Consider the following 20527-nt stretch of genomic DNA (forward strand, 5'->3'; position numbering starts at 1 on the left):
CTAGTATGGCGGTGGTAACAAATAAATATAAGATTATTGCACATTGTTATTGTGGGGAACATTTGGCTGGTTGTCTGGGGTAAGAAACTGTTCTTGTGCCTGATGTGCTGGGATTTGGGGCTCTGTGGTGCTGGAGAGATGATAAAAGCTCAAAAAGTGCATGACTTGGATGTGAGGGATTCAGAGTGATTTTCTGAGCCATCCTCACTCTGGACATATGCGTTAATTAGAATACAGAGTAACATTCATTGAATCATAGTTAGGAAGGAAACGACTCTGAGTCAAATAAACCGACTCACTGAAAAGAACCGGAATTTCTATTTTACTTCCAGGATACGTGTGCGGTAACTTATAGTAATTCGTGAATCGTTTCGCAAATCCCTATTCCAAACACAGAAGCAGATCGAAATCTGTTTATATGCTGGTAGGAAATCCAAATGATTCAGAATCGGATTATTAGCTAACGTCGACTTTCGGGATTACTGAGTGATTGTGTTAGAAAATGTAGTAGTCATTATATAAACGATTCTTCCAAAAGAGCAACGTTTACTCCCTCTTCCACAGTAACTAATTTCTGCACCGTATATTGACACATTATTTGATCCAGGTGAGTGTTTATTTACACGTTATTGACACTTTTCCATCTCATTCTCCGATTTCGTGTCTTGTATAGACATAACTCAGATATTTAGCTAAGATTAATTAAGAGTATACAAGAGCATTGAAGAACTTGAATGAGTGAATAATTCCATGCATGAATATTACTTCACGCGAATAAAACGTCAACTTGAGTCTTGTTGATTTATATCAGACGCGCAGAATGATGACGCCATCCTCCTGCGACACGTTCGTGGCTTTACCTCCATCCTCAGAGGGACAGCGCGTCATCTTTGGCAAGAACTCGGACAGACCCTGTGATGAGGTGCAAGAAGTGGTGTACTTCCCCTCCAAAGACTACGGTCCAGGGGAAAACGTCCAGGTGCCACAATTAATCATTTATTTGATTTCCTAATCACTAATTAATTAATGAATGAATTAACTAAAATACTATTTAATTAATTATAATGATCCATTATTACCAAAGTCCACTATTAAAGATGCCCTGCCACACGTATTTCATTACTTTTGTGGTAATATCTGACGTTTACCATGGACTCTGTAACATTTTTTGTGGAAAAAATGCCTTGGTTACCTTGTTTCAAGCCATTCTAGTGTGGTATAGAAAGCCTGCAGGAAGACCAGTTCTCATGAATATTCAAATGAGCTATGCTGCTTGGCTCCGATTGGCTAACCGCTAGGATATGAGAGCATGACTATTCATTCACCCAGCGCAATAAGTAGCCTAGGCTAGAGGAAATTTGTTTACAGTCACCTTGAATTGCGGCAGAATGGCTTCTTCACAAGCCCGTTGACGTTCAGCCATCCTTGCTGTATAGGAAACTCACTGAGCTACACGAATTCTGGGGGCGCGGTCTCAAGTGGGAGAACTCATGAATAATAATGAGCTCGATCATTTCTACGTCACTCTGAGCAGCTTTTCTAACTGACCTGATTTCTCCGCTTATTTCTTTTATGTGGATAGAACTGACAGGGGAGGTAGCAGTTCGTTTTCACATTCCCGACACAACACAAACACATATGGACCTAACACATATCAAAAAATCCAAGTAAAAACGGTCTTGTGTGGAAGGGCTCCTTTAACTACCATAATAAACATTTAATGCATACATTATTAAGGAAAATATCTCTTTTCAATCGCATAAAGCATAAAGAATGGCATAAAGATAACAATCTTTCATTGATCATTTCACTTTTATTCCATTATAGACCCAAGCAATCACATTGACATCAAAATAAACAATAGTGCAGCATAAAAATATTGTTGAAATTGGTTTAGTGTTACAAGCTTAAAGGCATTATAGGTGATGGGACATTATTGCAAATGAAGGCAGGTTTTTACTGATAAAATTTTGTTTCTCTGTCATCTTTTTATTTACAACTGGACAGTGCACATACATCGATATAGAGCAGGCGGCCCATACTCATGCTGTAGTGTTAAGCAGACCAGCATGGCTCTGGGGAGCTGAAATGGGAGCCAATGAACACCAGGTCTGCATCGGAAATGAGGCTGTGTGGGGGCGAGAAAGCGCTGACACTGAGGAAGCTTTACTGGGCATGGATCTGGTGAGGTAATCATCAGATGTGACATATAAGTGTTTTTATGAGTGTAATATCAAACATACCTGGAGGATTTAAAAGAATACACAGAATAAACAGAACCATAACATAATAATCAGCTGAAGAGTACAGGCATTGGTATACAATCTCAGATGTTTGTATTTATATTCAAATCAAATATTAGACATCCTTTCTGCTTTTTGGCAGTGATCATTTCTTTAAGGTAACCTTTTTTCATTAATTTAACACATGATTCAGTCCACAGCTGATATATGTGGTCTGTTCTGGTTTTAGATTGGCTCTGGAGAGAGCGGACAGTGCGGAGAAGGCTCTGAATGTGATAGTGGAGCTTCTGGAGAAATACGGACAGGGTGGCAACTGTATGGAAGATGAATGCACATTCACATACCATAACAGCTTCCTCATATGTGACCGGAATGAGGCCTGGGTGCTGGAAACCTCCGGGAAATACTGGGCTGCAGAGAGAGTAGAGAGTAAATAAAAATATATTTGTTTATTATTTTAAATGACCAGGTTAGCAGACTTTTCTTTAATATCCAAATTTAAAACTCAGGTATTTTATGCTCTAACAAACCTGACTGAACTCATAAATCAGAAAACAGTAATCTGATGTTCAAATAGGTGGTGTAGTGAGGTTTACTAACAGGCCAAGATTTGTGTTGTTTCTCCTTCAATGTTTTAATTAGTCTCCAAAAATAATCTAATCTACAGCTTACTATATCAAGACAAGGGTTACACTGTATGGCCAAAGGTTTGTGGATGTCCAAACATGACACTCAAATATATAGTTTTTCCCCAGATTATTGGCACAAAGATGTAAGCATAACCTTGTACAAGATGTCCTTGTATTCTGTAACATAAACAGTTTCCTATCACTGGATATAAGGGACTCAAATCTGTTCCGGCATTACAGGCTTGATGGTTTGGTCAAACAGTGTAGAAATGCTACAGAATCTCCTGGCATATTCTAAAAATCTATGTATTGTTTTTTTTTTTCCAGGTGGATATCGTAATATTTCTAATCAGTACTCCATCACTACAAAAATCGACAAGGAGCACCCGAACATGCGGGAGTACGCACAAGAGCAAGGCTGGTGGGACGGCAAAAAGGCATTCAACTTTGCAGAGGTTTACTCCTTTATGAATACAGCACGCATAGAGGCTGCTGGCGGGCGCTTCTGTGAGGGACGCAAACTGCTGGAGAAAAGCAATGGTGATTGATAGGTTAAGTAAGGAATAAAACATGATGGGGTGTAATATTACAGGAAATTGATTAATAATAGACTGGGATCTTATGGTACAGAAATATGTCATTGTTAAAAAAAAATTTAAGAATCAAATGAGCACATTAATATAAACCAGTGATTTACAATACAATAAGCCAGCCTTACAGCCAGGACTACTTCCAGAGCTGCTGTAATAAAAATTGATCAGCACTTACTATCCAATCATCAGCACACATAAGTAATATAAATAATAAATGAATGAATGCACAAGATCTGGATGCCAGCTTCATATCCCGGCTTTAAAGACAAACTAAATGTGATTTACTCTTTTACATTTCAGGACTTTATAAATATTATCAAAAGAAAGAATTGTATATGTGTACTATAGCATAATAGGATTTTATCTACACAGAGTGGATGGGAGTGAATTTTATGTTAATAACTGTAATGTGCCACACTTACAGGCCATATCACAGCTGAAGCCATGATGAATATACTGAGAGATAAAGAGAGTGGTATTAATATGGAAGGCATGTTCATGACAACAGGAAGTATGGTATCTGTGCTGCCTAAGGACCAGTCGCTGCCTGGGGTTCACTATTTCACTGCAACTCCTGACCCAGAAAGGTACACTTATAGCACTGCTGCCTTTATTTGTATTTTGATTTATATGGATTTGTCCTTTTAACCAAACAATGATTTCTGGAATTGATTCAAATAGTAATATTCAATAGCGGCCTTCATGTTTCATGTGATATTTTAAGTTAAAACAACAGATTAGTTATAAGGACAACACTAGGAGCTGGAGACGTCTTTGTCGGTGCTGTTAGTGTTGATTTTTACTTAAATTTACTTACTTAAAAAAAATAGTCTTTAACCAAGTGGCTTTCAAGTGAGTAAGAACACTTCGAAAACATCTAGAAGTATTTTATTTATGAAATATAGTGCATTCAGTTCACTTTTTGCAATTTTGTTATATAGCAGGCCGATTCTACAATTGCTCAAATTTATTTTTTTCTCATTAATCTGCACTCAGTACCCCATAATAAGTGGAAACTAATTCTAAAAATGTGTGCAAATGTATGAACATGGAAAAACTGAAATATCACATGTACATAAGTATTCAGACCCTTAGCAACAATGCTTGATATTTAGCTCAGGTGCCTCCCATTTCTCTTGATCATTACTGAGATGTTTCTACAGCTTGATTGGAGTCTACCTGTAGTAAATTAAATTGATTTAGACATGATTTGGAAAGGCTTGCACCTTTTTATTGAAGGCCTCACAGGGAACACTATTATCCACCTCCACGTTTATGCATTTGTCCAATTAACCAATCATGTGGCAGCAGCACAATGCATAAAATCATGCACATACAGCTCAAGAGCTTCTATTGCTGGAGCCACTTTTATTCAACCATATATATCTGACGCAGTACATAGTGAAATGAAACAAATGTTCCTTCAGGACCACGGTGCTACGTAGAACAACACAGAGCTACAAAAGACAAGACAGAGCTACATAGAACAACACAGAGCTAAGGACTGAAAGTAAACATCTAACATCACATCACATCAAACATCAGAGTGGGGAGTGACATTAACCATGGCATGCTTTTGGTTGCCAGATCTGCTGACTCTTTTCACACACATCTGTAGAGTTTTTGCAGAATATTGTGAAAAACATTAAATGAGTGACATTTCTCTGGGTGGAAACACCTTGTTGATATGAGAGTTCAGATAAAAAAAATGTCAGATTGGGTGGAAGCTGTGTGGAAGGATATAACAACTCAGATATTCACTATGCAGAAAAGCATTTAAGTATTCCCAAAACATCAAACCTTGAGCTGGAGGAGGTACAAAATACAACAACAGACTCAACAAAACAGGACAGTTGAAGACTGGAAAAAGATCAGATGTATCGCTGCTCCATGATTGGATGATTATATAACATCATAAATGTGCAGTGTGCGTCCGTGTTCCTATTAGTGAATGGTGAATGTATACATAAAGATTCTGTACAAACACTTTTTTTAATAACATGACAAACGAATCCAATTTGTTGTTTTTTTTCTTGTTCAGGTCCATTTTCAAACCGTTTATCTTTGTAGCAGACATAAAACCACTGAATCATACATGTTCTCCGTGTTTTGGAGAGGACGATCCAGTGAAGAAGAAACCTCGTTTTCAGACCAAACCCAACCGTAAACACCCCCTATTCATAAAGCATGAGGTGGTGGCTGCTATAATAGACAGCACAAGGGTAAGTTATTACACATAAAAACTTTTCACTATCTGCTATAAACAACTGAGGAAAAATAAGCAAACATATGACAGCACTCCATAAATGCAATTAAGATCAGTTAATGATTGTGTTATAATATTTCTTTGAAAACCATATGGCAGTTGTAGCACACAATGAAACATCCTGCTGTTATACAAATGAACACAAATATGTGAAACAAATAAATGAATAGTACAGTGATACCTCGAGATACAAGTGCATTGACATGCAAATTTTTTGATATACGAGCTGTGATTCGACCAAATTTTTGCCTTGAGATAGGAACAAATTTTTGAGCATCCGAGCCAAAGCCGCCGAACAAAGACCCACAACAACAACGTGTGCTCTGTTTCCCCCGCCTCAGCTTCCCACATCTCACTCGGTTAGTGTAATTGAGATACGAGCAAGGTCACGGAACGAATTAAACTCGTATCTCGAGGTATTACTGTATCTAATTTCAGTAAAGATACAAAACATACATAGGACTATTTTGTGAGTGTAATATTCCCACATTTAAACTGTTGCTTAATGGTTTTTAGTTTGATTTGAAAGATATGATAGCCATTAAATGTAAGAAACCAGAACAAAAGCAAAGAAAATCCAGTTTACTCCGATTCATTGCACCCTGCCCTTACCGGTTGCTTTCTGCATTACTACACAACCAAAGCCTTCTCTCTTCCTTGTTTAAACAGGAGAAAGGTCAGAGGATCATGCAGAACATGCAAGAGCTGGAGAAGCAAAAACTGGCAGAAATGGAGCAATACTTAACAGCAGGTGTGGAGGACTCGACTCTGTTGGTTCATCTCTTCTCAAATACAGTTGAGGAAGAGCTGAGTGTTTACAACAAAGCCTGAAACAGCCCGGAGAGACTCTTAGATCTTATTATAGAAATAAAGCAATTAACTGTTGATGAACAGAAATATAGTTAACTGCACGTAATTCAAATGCACTTAGATTGCACTTTGTTCAGTATATAGCCATTCCTTTGTGTAAAATTGCTCTGGCAATAGCAATATAGCATGATGAGAATTAAATACAGGTATAAATATCTTAAAAAGTGATAGCAGTTTTTCCGTCAGACCTACAGATCAACAACTTACACATACTATATGAGTAATTTTAACAAAAAATTTGTATAGGTAATTTTGCTTTATAGATAAATAGATGAGGTTTAAGTGGTGGTTATGTTGTGGGTTTTTTTTACCCCCGCTATAAATTGCATACATAATTTATACAAAAAAAAGTGCACTTTGAAAAAATGGTTTATTTGATACCCAAATGAAATAGTAAGGCTGTGCAATGTAAGAATAAACAACTGTACCTCTAATAAATAAAGTACCAAAAATAGTCTGTTAACATCAGATACTGCCAGGTTTCAATTAATGCTTAGGTTTTGAGGTGGCTTATATTAAACGGTACACACAAAAAAATACAACAGCCCCATTTCCTCAGGCTTCAGAGGAAACACATCAATTGATCATTACATCCTTAACAGGACATGTACTGCTATGGCACACTCGTACAATGTGTTACATGTATTAGTGATGTTGAATGTCTTTTGAACACTGTAATGGGACAATGTAACTTGACAATGGCAATATAATTGGAATCCTAACCTATGAATCATAAAGAATAATGAATGGTACAAATAAACTTTTCCCCCTGAGTGTTTTTACAGAAACATGTTTTTGTATTGATCTTTGTGGAAGAACTCTAGTGTACTTTATTAGGAGAACCTCCATAGTTATCTAATCAACCAGTCATGTGGCAGCAGAGCAATGCAACACATGCATTGACCTTTATGGTCAAGAGCTTCAGTTAATGTTCACACCAAAAATTGTGGTTGTTAATGCAAGAAAGGCTGTTTTGAGTATTACAGAAACAACTGATGGAATGTTCACACACAACCATCTCGAGTTCACAGAATGGTTCAAAATGCAGAGGTGGACAGGCTACAACAGCAGAGCACCACGTTACGTACTGGACACACTGGAGTGTTTAAGATATTGACAGGAGGTGTCACCTGGTCTTTTTCAAGTCTTGCTAGTAATTTCCTGTCAGCTCAGGCACTTCTGGTCATTCTCTTTTAAATCACTCTCAAACGTTTCAGCCTGTAGCATACAGTATGGATTTGCTTGCCCAACTTTCAAGGATGTTCTGTATGAGATCATCAGTTTCTGAAATATTCACACCAGCCTATCTAGCACAGACAGCCATGTCACAGCAAAGATCACACTTTTTCTCCATTCTGATGTGTGAAAATTAAATGAAGAACTGCATGTTCACAATCTTATGGATGTGCAGTTGTACTGGTGTTCCTATTAAAGTGGTCAGCAATCATATGCTACTAAACATACTTACATTTTCCAAGAAAAATGTCTGTTATGACATTAGAATATCTGTTAGAAGACTTGTAGCAGGACATGCTATATAACATAACATGCTTTATAACATAACATTTCTTTAAGCTGAGGGTCTTACATTTGAACTATTCAGTGCACTGTACCGTAGTACAACTTGACACATTATGTAAATATAGTTCACTTGTCAAAGCAGCACAGAGTTAATTGCTTCCCTTTTCTTCCTGTAAACAAGTCAGTTTACACCAAGTGTAATACACACCAAGCCATAAATCACACTACACAACGTTCATCTTGCTTCAGTGATGGACCACACAGACGTCTGTGAAACAGTAATGCAGGTTGTCATCTTGGAAATCGTAATCATGAGTGATATGGTGAATGACTCCACCTTCCAGCAGGCGGGTGCCATAGAGCAGCGCCTCCCCCTGGTCACTGGCCAATCCAACAGTCTGCAGCCACAGCACCATTTCACTGCCAAGAAATGTGTGCGCTACACTGTGCTCCCCACACCTGCACAGCAACACACACACACATTAAAATAGAATGATTCAAAACAATCTGCTATTCACTGCAAAATGCAGAACAGAAACTCAAAATGAGGAAACAGAATTTGCACCATAGATACAAAATAATAACATGAAAATCCAATGTGTCAGAAAAAAAAACAAAGGTGATTCCTTTGTTACGTGAGGAATAAAAACACTTTGGTGCATGTCAATGCTTTTCTGCTGACTTATCACCCTGAAGACAATTCACTTCTTTCTTGTTTCATTCCTCTTATACAACAGCAATTTGCCAAAGGGCACAGTTCTTGATTTGAGTAAACATCAGATTTTGCAAAATGTTATGGTTATATTTAAGGTCATTTAAATGCCATTTACAAGACAAGTTCTGCTATCACTTGTATAGTATCACGTGTATTTGCACCTTTAAAAATATCCATTCAACCTTATTTGCTTGATCTTTAGGGAAAAAAAACTACACAACTTTTGTTACAATCTCACAGAAACTAACTTCAACAGAGAGACTGTGTATGAAAGTAAATAACATCAGTTTACAGAAAACTGTCTAATCAGATCAACAAGTAGAAATTTTTTGTTGTTATGCAACATTTTATAAGCTGTTATGTTATAGAAAATAAAGCTATAAACAGTCTGACCAATCAGATTTGAGAATTTAACAGTACTAGTAAGAAAGTTGAACAACTTTTGGGAGTTAGCGGTCTCCCAATGAATACCTACCTCTTTTTCTGGACAATATCCTGGGCACATTGTTCTTTATGGTACTTGAGAAACTGACTACAGGTGAGCTTGATCTCCTCAGATACACTAGAAGAACCTTCTGCTTCCTGTCCCTGTGTCTGCATTAGACGTGCTAATCTAAATACATAAAACATAGTACACATAACTAACATAAGCAACACTGAACGTTAAGTGCTATTAAAAGATATCTCACCAATGTGGATATACATACCTCTTTTTAAATGGTATAAGGATTAAATGTTTGTCAAGACCAAAAATGGCAAATGATATAAAACCCTATGGGTGAGAGAGGCTGATTAGGTTAACAGTCAAGTCACTATGGATAGCTAAAATGTTGATGAAAGGCTGAAAGCAGAGATCCTTACCTGGCCAAAGTTGATCACAGCACAGAAGAACTGCAGCTCTAAGTAGAGTCTGCCTGGAACTGGACTGAAGAGCCACCAGAGGTAGCTGGAGATATTCTAACACACACACACAGAGACACCCACACAGAGACAGACACACAGAGACAGACACACAGAGACAGACACACACAGAGACAGACACACACAGAGACAGACACACACAGAGACAGACACACACAGAGACAGACACACACAGAGACAGACACACACAGAGACAGACACACACAGACAGACACACACAGACAGACACACAGACAGACACTGTACTCACATGTGTATTTACATATAAATAAATGGACATGCTACTGATTTAGCATTCAGGATAATCAATAATGAATCAATAATGAATCAGAATAGCCCAAATTTTACACTAGGGCCTGTTATTTCATGTGAGTAATGTCTAATGTTTATTGTACAATACACTTCATAGCACTTGGAACTTTCCAAAAAGAAACAGACTGTTTTCTTCAACATTCCGCTACATTTTTTCCCTACAAAATAAATCAAACAAATCAGCAAGAAACCCCTGAGGTCCCGGTACTTAAATTGAAAATTAAATGAATGTGAAAGTAATTATGAAATTATATCAAAGGTAATGAAATAATTGAAGTTTGGGTTAAAGACTGAAACTTCACCTTTCTCCTAATTAACTTCCTCTAATTTCCCATCTCACTCTTTTTAAATCCACTACATCCAAGTCTCCACCTGACTGTCTATTGCAAAGCAAAAGCTCTACAATAACACAGTTAACCACCATTTAGCTGAATATGTAATTCTCACTCATTTTCTACCGCTTATCCGAACTACCTCGGGTCAAGGCAGGATACACCCTGGACGGAGTGCCAACCCATCGCAGGGCACACACACACACACTCTCATTCACTCACACAATTACACACTACGGACAATTTTCCAGAGATGCCAATCAACCTACCATGCATGTCTTTGGACCGGGGGAGGAAACCGGAGTACCCGGAGGAAACCCCCGAGGCAGGGGGAGAACATGCAAACTCCACACACACAAGGCGGTGGCGGGAATCGAACCCACAACCCTGGAGGTGTGAGGCGATCGTGCTAACTAGTAAGCCACCGTGCCCCCGAAGATGTAATTAATTCTTGCAAAATAATCATTACGTAAGTGCAGCAGAGAGGTCATATATACTTACAGCCAGGAGGCTAACTGTGAGTAGCAGACAGAGGAGAACATGTCTGGCTACCTGTCTGTCAGCAGTCTGCTGCTTCTGTTCCTCTTTTACCAGTAAACAATGAGAGGAGTCACAGCAGCTCCCACAATGACCTGTGAACAGAGTCACATCCATGATGAGGAACAATATCTAGACATGCTTAGTGTCACATTTGTGACATGATATTTTCCAGTGTAAACAGTACAGTATAGTTCTTTTAGAGGACACAACTGATCTGCTTGTTAGCACCATGATCATCATACATAAATACATCTGTAACAACCAAATACAATAGATAACTTTAGTATGTCTGAAATCATTGTTTCTTCAACAGCCTTTTTTATTTTAAGTATATTTTAAAAGTTTTTCTGGCATATAATTTAGAAACAAGAAGTACTGGTGGGGGAAGCCTACTCATCGACGAGGATGTTTGTGTTGGCTTTTCTTTGTTTCTCTCTTAAAGGTCAAGAGCTTGTTATGTTAAAAATACACACAAAAAAAGCCCAACATCCACCATACTAAGACTTTCCCATGGTGGAAAACCTAAAGGATCAGATCCACTTCTGACTTTAAAAATAAATGTTGACACTGGAGACTTCTGAAAGTGTTAAATGTCTTCAATATTCTAAATAGATAATATATGATTTCAATGTTAAAAGATACAAACACACATTTTGGACTACTGTATGTTGATTGGCCTTTTGTCAGATTTCTAGTCAATCCATGGGTGGAAACAAATGTAGGATTAGTTAAAAAAAAAAAGAATAAAAAAAAAATAAAATAAACAAATTCAATCTTATTTAAGCCAATCTTTTAATCATTAAAATAACTTTTTCCCCACTAATCTAATCTAACAGACCTTTAAAGAACACATTTTATTAATATGTTTTATTCTCTTTACTATTAGACTCAGTTCAAAGCATCCTCCCTAGCACGAATGAGCTGTAACTGTAGAGATAATAATATATTAAAATAAGTGCATTAACAACTTCCAAGATGGCGGCGTAGCAGTAGCATGCAGCGGCCACTGTGGATCAAATCGAAGTTCATAGCTCTGTGTTGTTCTATGTAGCTCTGTTTTGTTCTGTGTAGCACTATGAACCTGGAGAAACCTTGTTTCATTTCACCATGTATTGCATCAGCTATATATGGTTGAAATAACAATAAAACTTCCTGGCTTGACTTAAATCGGTAAACATATAAAATATGAAATGGGCTATATTTGTAAGGCTATATGTAAGGCTTTACACAGACACCCGCTGAATGTGCCACTGGGAATAGCCTTATACTGAGGTGAGGAAAAATGGTGTATCGACAAAGCTTTGGAATTTCTCTTCATTGCACTCTTTTGCCTGTTTAGGCAGATATATAAACGTATCTAATTTGACTAAGCTTATCTTAGCTCAGCCAGAGCCAGTGACACAGCTGGAGTTGCATGATGGAACAAACAGCTCCCAAATTCAAAAACATTGCAAAATAAAATAGAAATAACTAACTCTATTAATCAAGTGAAACACACACCACAAAGTCATTTCAAGCCCTGGTAGGAAAACAAGCAGTGATCATTTACCTGGCTGTATAGGTGTTTCCATCACAGTGCTGTTGCAAATATTATTAGATATTGCTTGAATTGAAGAAAGGTTGCACTCACAATTCTGACACCCTGGAAGAAAAAAAAACAACAAATATATAAAGAAGTACTTTTGCAGCGAAACCAGAACGTACATGTAAATTACCAAATGTAAAATATCACCACTTCATCTGCAGTGATTTAGTGATTCAGACTGTTACATGTTAGTAATGGTAAGTGTATTACCTCTCCTAATACCATCCTCTATGTTGATCTGCTGAACATTGCTCTGTATTTGTGCATTGGTGTCAGTCCTGAGGTCCTCTTCAGTGGCATTTAGTGGGCCATGCTCAAGAGTTTGATATTCCTGTGCACCTCTGCTAAGCAGCATGAGGGAGATTCCGGCTACAGCTATACCTACACCCAACACGACCACTGTACATACAACCTACATGCACAAAATGAGAGACAGAGGATTGGGAATTAAAGCTTTTAAAAATGTATTTTTTAATTTGTAAATCAGTTCAAATTTTGTGGGGAGCTTGTAAGAACTTAATGAAATGAATTTTATTTCACTACACTTCAGACAATGAGGAGTCACAGCAGCTCTTGAGATCTGGAATTAGTTTAAGGTAGTTTAAAGAGTATGTTCCAAATTGTGCTAGTGCAAACCTAATACTCTTCTGCCTGTGGAACATTTTTACATCATGGCATTATCTGAGGTGAACTCCTTTACCTGTGCTGGGCCGAAAAAGAAGGCAGAGTCAATAGTGTCTGACATCTTCTCTCCCACCATGAGAAGGATACTTATTGCTACGCCTGGCAGTCTGTAAATGAGAGACATAAAACACTTTATACTGTACATAAGCAGGTTTGCTGCACTTGGAATGGAGCACACAAAACCCAATCATTAAACAAAACACACTGCACCATAGTAAATTACTGGGTTCTTTAATAAAAAGTCTGAACAGGATTGTATGTGCATACATGTGTGTGTGGTGTCTGTGAGTTGTAGTTGCTAAAGCAGTCACTAACAGAAGCACTGTTGCTGTGGTGATTTGTGTTCAGATTAATGTCATGTCTATTTCTAACTGATCGAACAATAGTAAACATAATACAGTTATATACATACATACATAATGCGTTTTAATGATAAACAAGATGTGCTCTTTATGTGTCAATAACAGTCAAACTTGTGTGAACCCTAGTAGTAGCAACTGAAAAGTAAAAAAAACAAACAAAAAAAAACATAAAACTCACCCCCAACCAATTAGCATCAAAACACCAGGCTGTACATTTAGCTCCTCGTCCCTCCTCAGCAGGAAGAGAGAGAGAGCTATCAGACCTTAGAAAACAGAGAAAATTACACACTATTACACACAATGTGAAAATTTTAGACAATGTTATGATAGTGCTTCCTTAAATGAGTATAATGAATATGTGTGCATGATTTTTGTCTCACCTGGCCAAAGGTAAGTGCTGTAGAGTGAGCCGTAGAGTAGAGTAAAGGTCAAAACCTGACCAACAAAGCTATCCTGAACCACCACAAATTTCCAAGCAACCATACCTACACATACCCCCAGCTGCACGTGATCCAAAAACAAACACAAAACCATATAAATATAAGCACTTATGTAAGGGAATAAAACATGATGAAACATGCTGTTACAGGAAAGAACATCCTGGTGCCTCTTATCCCACTAGAATATCATTATGATGCTGACACTCCTTCAGTAAATGCTAAATATACATCTCAACGCAAAACGTCATCATAGTAATGACGGCAAGTGATTTTTAATCAATTTATTGTGAAATATAGAATAATATCTGGAGTTGGGGGTTTGATTTCCACCTCTGTCTTGAGTGAGGTGGACAGTGAGGTGGAGTTACTGCTGACAGTAACAGTATAAAGATTATAAAGTTTATAACAGTAAGAGTATAAAGTTGCAAAAACGACCGGGAGACGTGTCAAAACAAATACGCCAAAATATTGATCAAATATTATATTATGATATTAGATTTTATAAATATTATGGTCTGAAATGGTCACATGACTGCATCACATGACTACAATCGCTTCTTCAGCATTTTCAAATTTATCCACTTTGAACAGCATTTTTAAAAAGCTCCGGTTTCATCACAAAATGCCGTCTCACTGTGAACGGAAGGACAAAACGAAGAGAAAAGTATGCGGTTTTAAACAAAAACAACATCATTGTGGACATAGCCCGTTTATTAGAGAATCAACCAAAATACTTTGGCAAAACAGGTTTGTCAGGTTTTCATTTGAAGGAGATATAAATGTGTAATTTAAAAATGTTGACCTTAAACATGTTTAGAACAAAGTGTAAAAACTAACACTAAAAATTACGCAAAAAAGTGATTTATTTTTTGAATATCTCTGTTCTGACAATTCAGGACAACAAAAACAAAAGCGCTGTAATATGCTTTTAAACCTTAAATCTTTCATAGGCCACCCTTTGAAACAATTTCTATAACATTCTATTTCACCTCATTGTGTCAACTCTACAACTATTTGCAAATAGAGTAGAAGGTCGGATTAAGTAGGTCAGCGTGATTATTTATTGCCTCACCTGAGCCATGAACAGATTGATGGTAAAGATATGAGGACGTCTGCAAAACTTTTTACTCATTACACTGACAGCAATACACCACACCTGCAACACACGCGCACACACACACAGGTTACTCTAATCATCATCTGTACGCATTTATTACACATTGCAAATATTTCAGTTTCTATTTTTTTTTTTTTCTCAGGTCTCATTATATCCTGTTTCAAAAGGATGCAAAACATCACACCAACCCATCAACACGGATGGTCTCGAAACTTGGTTTAAAAGTTTTCTGGTTGTGTGCAGAGTTAAAGACTTTAGAACATAGAATAAAGAGGAAGGAAATGCAGGCCCCCTGTGGTTGAGCACACAAAACCCCCCGGATTAGAAACTCTCTTCACTGCTGCACAGCAAAGCTAGTTTAAATGATCCAAAATTCACAGTCCAAAAGAAACAGTGGGCATTTATATAGATTTATCCATGATTACCTCTAATAATACTATTAGACATGGTTTAACATGACATGGTTTGATGAAGTAGAATAGACAATGTTATTTATTCATTCATTCATTCATTCATCTTCTACCGCTTATCCGAACTACCTCGGGTCACGGGGAGCCTGTGCCTATCTCAGGCGAATGTTATTTATATATCCTATAATTATCATAATTGGTTCATAACATGATTTAATATAATCCTAAACTATTACCCTGTGCTACAGGGCTCAAGACCAAAGCAAGTCAATTTGGCTTGAAAAGAGTTAAAGGAACTAGAAGTAGCAACAAAGAAAGGAAAGGAACAAAAGAAGGAACAGTATGCACTTTGTACTACTCACTAGAGCGACAAGGCTGACGATGCTGATGTTAAAGCTAATGTTCTGTAGCGCTGATTCTAGTAGTTTTGGGTCCATCCAGGGAATAGTCAGCAGCCACGCAGACACGTACATTATAGGAGCAGAGAGGAATGTGCAGATCACCATCCCTGATGTCATCTAAAAAAAATGAGTCCTGAGCATTCAAAAGATGACTGGATACCACCAAAGCACACACAACTAAAGTTATTACTATTATAGACTTGGTATAAGTCAATGTGAAAAAATGGCACCATGACCTAAAGTTCCCCAACCTAATGTATGTCTCCTACCTTCCTAGCCATAAATGCATTACCTGGTCATTTAGTACAGACCAGAGCTTTTATATTTATCTCCACTTTATCCTAAAAGCAGACAGTAATATGAAAAAAGCATGACTCAGCTACACACTTTTGGTCTTGTAAAGCACCAAATGCACCACTTACCACCTGCAGCTCCATGCTGTAGTGACTGGCATAAATGGCCACACTGGGTGCAGTGGGGAAAACGCCATAGAGGAAAGCATAGTTAGACAGACTGCTCTGGTTTTGAGAGCTAATATTCCCTCTGTCCAAAACCTCCACCATACCTCTACAAATCAGCGGCATCACCAGTCTAAGGGCCACACACACACACAATGAAATATCACATTCTTTGTTACATGAAAATCATATATTTCTACAAAACTAATCTGTACACATCCCATATAAAATCTGTATAAATCTATATAAAATCCTTAAAACCACAATCCTCATGGTTATCTGTTGAAAAGTTCAAATACTACAGTGGTCAAGTGATAAGTAAATGTGTATAAATGTGTAATTCTTAATTATTCTGCATAATGTATAACATCTATAACTTATAATCTATAACTTACTTAATACTGTAGACTATTTTAATGTAGATTTACGACATACACTATAATCCTACTTCATTCTCTACACCCAATGTGTGACTACTGTGCAAAACTACTGTAGAATTAAATTAATTAATTAGAAGCATCACAGAGAATTTGTTGATAATGTTTCAATAATTTAAAAAAATATATGAAAAGCTCATCTGACTGTACAAATAATGGGTCAACAGACGTATTACTGACATGAATTTCTCAAATGAAAACATTTAAATAATGCTTGAACTATATAAACATACACTTGGTTTGAAGATTATAATAAATAAAATTGGTTTTGGTTGAAAAATACTCAACAAATCAACCGCTTTAATGTTATTTCTTCATAGGAACTGAGCAATTCAGTACCCTGCAATTTATTAGTCATTGGTTTTGCTGAGCTCTAAATATTAACCTCAGCCTGAATCACAGATCAGTGGGAGTATTACACAGATCCGTAAATTATGCTATGTGGACAGGAACAGGTTTGTATTTCTCATGCAAGCCTCAACTCGCTTAAACCCACTGTTTAGAAATCTCCAAATAAAAAGATTAATAATAATAATTGTAAAGGTGTGTTCACACATACAGCAGCTCACAGCAACAAAGCAACCAGAGGCCATTAATGTCTAATAACAGCTTGTAAGTTACTGAATGTGGGCATGTCCAGCAATATGACTTTTGATAATGTAAATATGGAGCAACATAGTGGAGCAATTTCCAATGAGAATGAAGACAGTAGAGCACATGTGATCTGTAGGAAACACTAGACACTGCTTCTCCTTCTTCTCATATGATGTGATGCACACACACAATGTTGAATGTCATTTACAAATTCTGTCTCTCCAGAATGTTTTATTTTAGCAAAAAGAAAACTGAATTGAAATGCTAGTTGGGCCACTTAATGATAAACACTATTACTATGGCAACTGGTAGTAGGAACTTTGTAGTACAGTGACTGGTGACTCAGCAATAAAATCTCTGTAGGTGTGAACGTAGCATGAGGAATCAAGACACAAACAGGTAATCCATGACAATTAATTATCCTGAGGGTTACACTTATTTGTTTTTGTTTTGTTTTTTTAAAGAGGTTGGAATTGTTATGGGTCCTAGCCAAAACCAAATGACATGTTGGGCATAAAATGTATCAATACCACTAGGCCTAAACACTATATACACTCACAATTTGGCAGTGATGAGCAGTATGAGGGCCACCACAGTAGACCTGGTTAGTTTCTTCAGCTGCCCCACCATGGTCAGACCCAGATAAAACAGCGCTGCTCCTCCAAAAGAGTTGGCCAAACCATCCACAAACTCCTGCATGAAATCTGGGATCTTTGGGCCGATAGCAAAGTGTGCTACAATCCCGATTATCACCATGAAGACAATGGGATTCTTGAGAACGTGAATAAAGACCACACCAACCACATGAAGCTTACTCTGCTGCTGACGCTGGTCGCGTTTCCATTTCTGGACCTCACAAAACGCAAACCCGATAGGATTGAGCACCATGAGTGAGACTGGTGCCACCAGGTAGATATACTGGACATACTCAGGATGGGTGTTTCTGTATAGAGCTTCAACTGTGGAGGAAGTGTTTACACATCAATTAGATTGAGAAGGAAGTAAGAAAACTGAAAATATCATGACATACACATAATGAACTGTAGTTGCATTTTTTTTTTAATCTAAGTGAAAATTACCTTTAAACTGAAGGAATTTTTTAAAAAGTACAGAAACCACATGGCCTTTAAGTCACTGAATACAGACCAATCCAACAAATCAACCAGAAACCAACCACAGGGATTAGCTGGATCTGTATGTTGTAAACACTAACACTCCGGTCAAAACAGCTGTGGAAATCTATGAGTAATAAGGATTTAGTAATATACAGTATAACCTTGGATATAATGTTGGTCTGAAATGCTGATTCAGATTTGATATCTTTTTTTTAGATTTGTGAAAATGTGTGATGTTGATCTTTCATACGAACACAATGCCCACATCATGTCTTTGTGTTTTTACTTTTGTAGGCTTTATGTCTTTTGCATAACTTGGCAAGAACGTGGAAAGCTGGTTTGATTGTTAAAAGGAGTTAAGTCTATTATCAAGATAATATACGAAATAGAAAATTTAAGATTGTGCATACAAAATGAATGAGTCTCACACACGTGAAACATCACGTTTAACCATCAGGTTTTATAAATATGTTTAACTTGTATGAAAGGACCATTTACTTTGCTTTTTAAAATAAAAACCCAACAAAATATGTAGTTCTGATTGGAAAATAAAAAGTGACCTACCTATAGGGTATCCCAAGGCAAAGTCATTACTCTGGGTGGCAAATATGGAGAAAAGTCCAGCTTTGGAGTACCGGCTGTCTTTACTGGCAACCAGTAAGGTCAGTACACAAACAACAAAAAACACAGTCACTTTGGCCACTAAGATGCTCCAAAGAAACGGCCAGATGACATCACCTAAGTCCAGCAGCACCATGTTCTTAAACAGCAGTGCTGGAAGGGCAAATTTAGATACAAAGTTCCCCAGACCTTTGGCCTGGGTGGAGGTGATGATATTGGCCCGTCCAGCAACATAGCCACATAGTATGATACCAAAGCACTCAAGGAGAGCAGGCAAGAGTTTATCGATAGACATGGCAGGATGAGGGACAGATGAGACGTCTTCACCATGTACGTGGTTGGACATGGAGACAGAGTTTGAAAGGACATCCATCCTGTTGGTGATCCAAAGCCTTCAGATGTGGAGCTTAAAGTTTCAGCCAGTCTAAAAATGTAAAACCAGTGTAAAACAAATGTAAAGCCAATTATCCAACAAGACTTTATGTCATTGTTTAAGGACGTTTAGACTTTGTTACCTGGCTGTAGTGAAGTGTTGAACCTTACAAGGTCTCCTGGTCCTGGAACAGCACTGTAGCCCCACATGGAGAGCACAAGGAGATCAAGATACTTTCTGTCCTGTTTAAACCAGTTTCGCCCACGTTGAAAAACCGTTCAAATCCACGTGTTTTTAATGTCAAGAATATTTCCATGTCAGAAGGAAACTTGATACATTTATTATAGGACCGCGCAACTCAGATTGTCAACATATATCCATTTCAGACTGCGCTTGATTATTAGATAGTCATTGGACAAACGTTTTAGCCAATCACAGTTGACGGAAGGCGGGGCTAAGAATAGATACAGAGGAACCTTATTTTGTAGAGGGCTTCAGTAAAAGTCCGTATGATTTTGAACAGAGAAGTTCTTAAAGAGAGTTTTAGTGTAGTTATTAAAATACTGTAATAATGTATACATTGAAATGGTATTTAAAAATAAATAAATAAGTAAATAAATAAAATCTCACTATTTCTAGAACAAAATTGGCTACTAATTAGACTTATGGGCAGAGAGGCACTGAAAAAGGAGGTAATGCCCATTTTCTGTACCAGACACTAGATTATTTTTTGAAATGTTACCGATTTATTAATTAGTAACTAATATTGTTGTTAGAATAGTGACAGCTAGCTAACATCTGCTATTCTTCATCAAAATCTAATCCAATTCCATGCAATTTTATTTGCATAGAGGTTTATGCAATAGACAGTTACACAAAGAGAGCAAGAAATTGGAAAAATAGAGAGTACCCAGGCTCAAAAAATGAACTCTTCTGAGTGATACTGGAATATAATTCTTATACAACCTTATACTCTTATCTGTATACT

At 37.3% G+C, this 20527-nt stretch overlaps 2 protein-coding genes across 2 annotated transcripts; one reads left to right on the forward strand and one right to left on the reverse strand.

The window, feature by feature from the left end:
• Positions 1-320: 320 nt before the first annotated feature.
• Positions 321-7389, forward strand: scrn3 (secernin 3). The gene is made up of 8 exons (XM_060876550.1): positions 321-607; positions 812-979; positions 2008-2189; positions 2473-2672; positions 3200-3412; positions 3890-4052; positions 5507-5687; positions 6401-7389. Exons 2-8 carry the CDS (start codon positions 821-823, stop codon positions 6560-6562), a joined length of 1260 nt encoding a protein of 419 aa, XP_060732533.1. The 5' UTR covers positions 321-607; positions 812-820; the 3' UTR covers positions 6563-7389.
• On the reverse strand, positions 6953-19921 carry gpr155a (G protein-coupled receptor 155a). Its single transcript, XM_060876549.1, has 16 exons — positions 19682-19921; positions 19110-19590; positions 17990-18389; positions 16364-16532; positions 15903-16058; positions 15086-15169; positions 13954-14074; positions 13752-13836; positions 13228-13318; positions 12738-12939; positions 12492-12584; positions 10904-11034; positions 9699-9794; positions 9545-9609; positions 9313-9450; positions 6953-8581 (listed from the first exon to the last, which is right to left on the reverse strand). The coding sequence occupies exons 2-16, from the start codon at positions 19537-19539 to the stop codon at positions 8368-8370; spliced, it is 2475 nt and encodes an 824-aa protein (XP_060732532.1). The 5' UTR covers positions 19540-19590; positions 19682-19921; the 3' UTR covers positions 6953-8367.
• Positions 19922-20527: the final 606 nt, after the last annotated feature.

Source organism: Tachysurus vachellii, chromosome 8 (assembly GCF_030014155.1).
Source record: "Tachysurus vachellii isolate PV-2020 chromosome 8, HZAU_Pvac_v1, whole genome shotgun sequence".
NCBI lineage: Eukaryota > Metazoa > Chordata > Actinopteri > Siluriformes > Bagridae > Tachysurus > Tachysurus vachellii.